The sequence below is a fragment of the Octodon degus genome, unplaced genomic scaffold (assembly GCF_000260255.1).
Source record: "Octodon degus isolate 3935 unplaced genomic scaffold, OctDeg1.0 scaffold00288, whole genome shotgun sequence".
Lineage (NCBI taxonomy): Eukaryota > Metazoa > Chordata > Mammalia > Rodentia > Octodontidae > Octodon > Octodon degus.
The window spans coordinates 574,698-577,268 of NW_004524864.1; the positions used below are offsets into that span (position 1 = coordinate 574,698).

General features: G+C 47.5%; 1 protein-coding gene across 5 annotated transcripts in view; it reads right to left on the reverse strand.

The window, feature by feature from the left end:
* Mfap5 (microfibril associated protein 5) overlaps window positions 1–2,571 on the reverse strand; it is a 13,624-nt gene that overhangs the window by 2,113 nt on the left and 8,940 nt on the right. For all 5 annotated transcript variants that reach the window (XM_023707405.1, XM_023707404.1, XM_023707403.1 and 2 more), the window contains 2 exons: window positions 1,743–1,772; window positions 686–773 (listed from right to left, as the gene is read on the reverse strand). In XM_023707405.1, the coding sequence (XP_023563173.1) occupies window positions 686–773; window positions 1,743–1,772 (118 nt within the window). The remainder of the gene's footprint in view (window positions 1–685; window positions 774–1,742; window positions 1,773–2,571) is intronic.

Here is a 2,571-nt window from a genome sequence, read left to right on the forward strand (position 1 = left end):
CTCACTACTAGATCGGACTCATAGTGATCCACCTGTTTACAGCCTCCCAAGAGCTGGGATTACGGGCATCCTCCACCATGCCCAATCTCAATTGCTGTCTCAGTGCACCCTGGGGATGGAACAACAGGCCTGGGGATCGAACTCCTGACCCTTGCACCTACTTGCAAATGCTTTAATCTGCTGAGCTATATGGTTGGTCGGTCCCCTCAGCTTCTTTCCACCAGGTGGTAAATCAGCATGCCAGTGTCTCTCCTGATTTCTCTCCCCCAGCCCCAACTTCACAACCTCCTGGCATCTAATTGTCAGCTGGTTCTTGTGTCCCTCACCTCAGCCTCCATCTTCTAAGCAGCACCTTTGGGAACAGCTGGGCAGGTTATGCTAAAATCTTCTACCCGTTGAAGATTACAGTTCCGGCCTGGCACCTAGAGTCCTAGTACTGTGGGAGGCTGAGGCAAGAGAACCACAGATTTCAGCTCCACATAGGCAACTTAACCATTGGACAAGACCTTGTCTCAAAAGGGGCGGGTGGTGGACTCAGGGGTGTAGTTGAGTGTGAATTCACTCTCTGCTACCCCCAAATAATCATATAAATAATAATTGTAATTCCACAGTGAGCACACATTCAATAGTTACTGACAGGAAAATGCTACCCAATCAAGCAGGCGCTCCCGGGCCAGGCCCTCACCTGGTGAAGCAGACCTCGTGGGCGCACTGCCTGACTGGCCGGTGCACGGAGTACAGTCGTGTGCAAGCGAACTTCTCATCCCGGCACTCTGAGGGAGCCCAGCACAAAGCACAGAAGTCAAAATCAGGACAGCAGAAGGACAGCCTGGGAGGGCTAGGGAAAGGCGATGGAGTGGGGAGGAACAACCGACGGTCTCGGAAGAGGCTGCTGCAGCCAGGGCATGTGCTCCCTACTCCCCAAAAGCAGAAGAGGAAGGCAGAGGAAGAAACTGACTCAGATGAAATTTAGGTGGTTCCCTACCTGCAAGCAGAGGTGCAGAAAATAACCTCTAAGAGCTTTTCTAGGAAAGAGTCTTTCTAAGATTATTCAGATTGCAATATGAAATATTAAACCAAAAGGCTTTCCCGGCACCCCAAAATAAATAAACAAATAACTGAAAGACTGGTGGTCTTGTTCTGGGGAATGAGCCTTCCTGGCAGGCCCCTATGTCTCCCTTCCAGGTGTGGGGTTGGGGATTTGGCTCAGCGGTAGAGTGCTTGCCTAGCAAGCTGGAAGCCCTGGGTTCAGCCCTGGGCACCAAAAACAAAACAAAACAAAAATAAAATAAACCTCCCCTAAAAAACAATTCAACAACAACAACAAAAATACAGTAAAATCCCTTCCAGCTGTTTTCTACCCCAGCTGCAGATCAGAATGATGGGTGCTTGGGGGAAGCGCTTGTATGCCTGATGTCTAGGGTAATGTGAGTCCTTGTCAAATTGATTTTATTTCCCAATCTATTCATCACCAAATAGAGTTCAGAGGTAGGATAGGGAGAGGCTGGGAGACCATTCATCAGTGGTCTCCCCTTTCCCCAGTGGTTTTTAGGGCAGGGATCACCTGAAACAAGCCTACGAACAGAACTGAGGGCAGGGAGAGAACCGCACTACAAATGCTTTTTGAGAAAGAATTAGAAATGAACTAGACGGTGAGTGAAGTACACTAAAGAACAGGGAGGTGAGGAACCCACGGGAGGAAAGAAAAGCCTGAGAAAAAGACATGCAAAATGTGACCATACCTGAGGTGGTGTTTTTATCACTGGCCAAAACTGGAAAGCAAAAAATTTGTTCGGTTAGTACCAGTCCTAGAAGTCACCATGTGTACCTGTGAATTTGTTTCACTTGGGACCTCTTTCGGGTAATTATAAATAGGGGACAAATGAGTTAATGACTCTCAACAGATTCTGAAAACCCCTACAGGGTGATTTAATCCACAGAATTTAAGAGATGGAGTAATGCTAGGATGGGATTTTGCCTTTCTGCTTTGTTCCTTGGAAAGTTGAAAAATTCACTGTATAGTGAGTATCTTTGTATTGTTCATAAGAAGAAAAATGAAAGTGGAGTGTGTAAGAGCCGGCAAGATAGCTCAGCAGACTAAGTGCCTGCTTTGATAAGCACCCCGTCCCGCATGCTGTGCTGGCTCCACCTCACCAGGGCACACCGAGTCAGTGACTGAGTCCAGGTGTGGTGGCATATGCCTATAATCTCAGCACTGGGGAGGCTGGAAATAGGAGGATCACTACGAATCCGAGCTGCATAGTGAGAACCTGTACCAAATACATTAAAAAAAAAAAAAAAGAAGAAGAAGTGGAGTGTGGTGTTATACACCTGAAGTTCCAGCACTCTGGGAGGCAGAGACAGGAGGATTGCAAGTTCAAATCTACTCTGGGCAACTGAGTGACTTAGATTCTGAATGAAGGTAAAACATGAAATGGGGTTAGCACCCAGGGAGATGGCTCAGTAGAATAAGCACTTGCCAGGCAAGCGCAAGGGCCTGAGTTCAATCCCCAGTTCCACAAAAAAAAAAAAAAACGATTATTTGCCCAGTGGGCTGGAGAGATAGCTCAG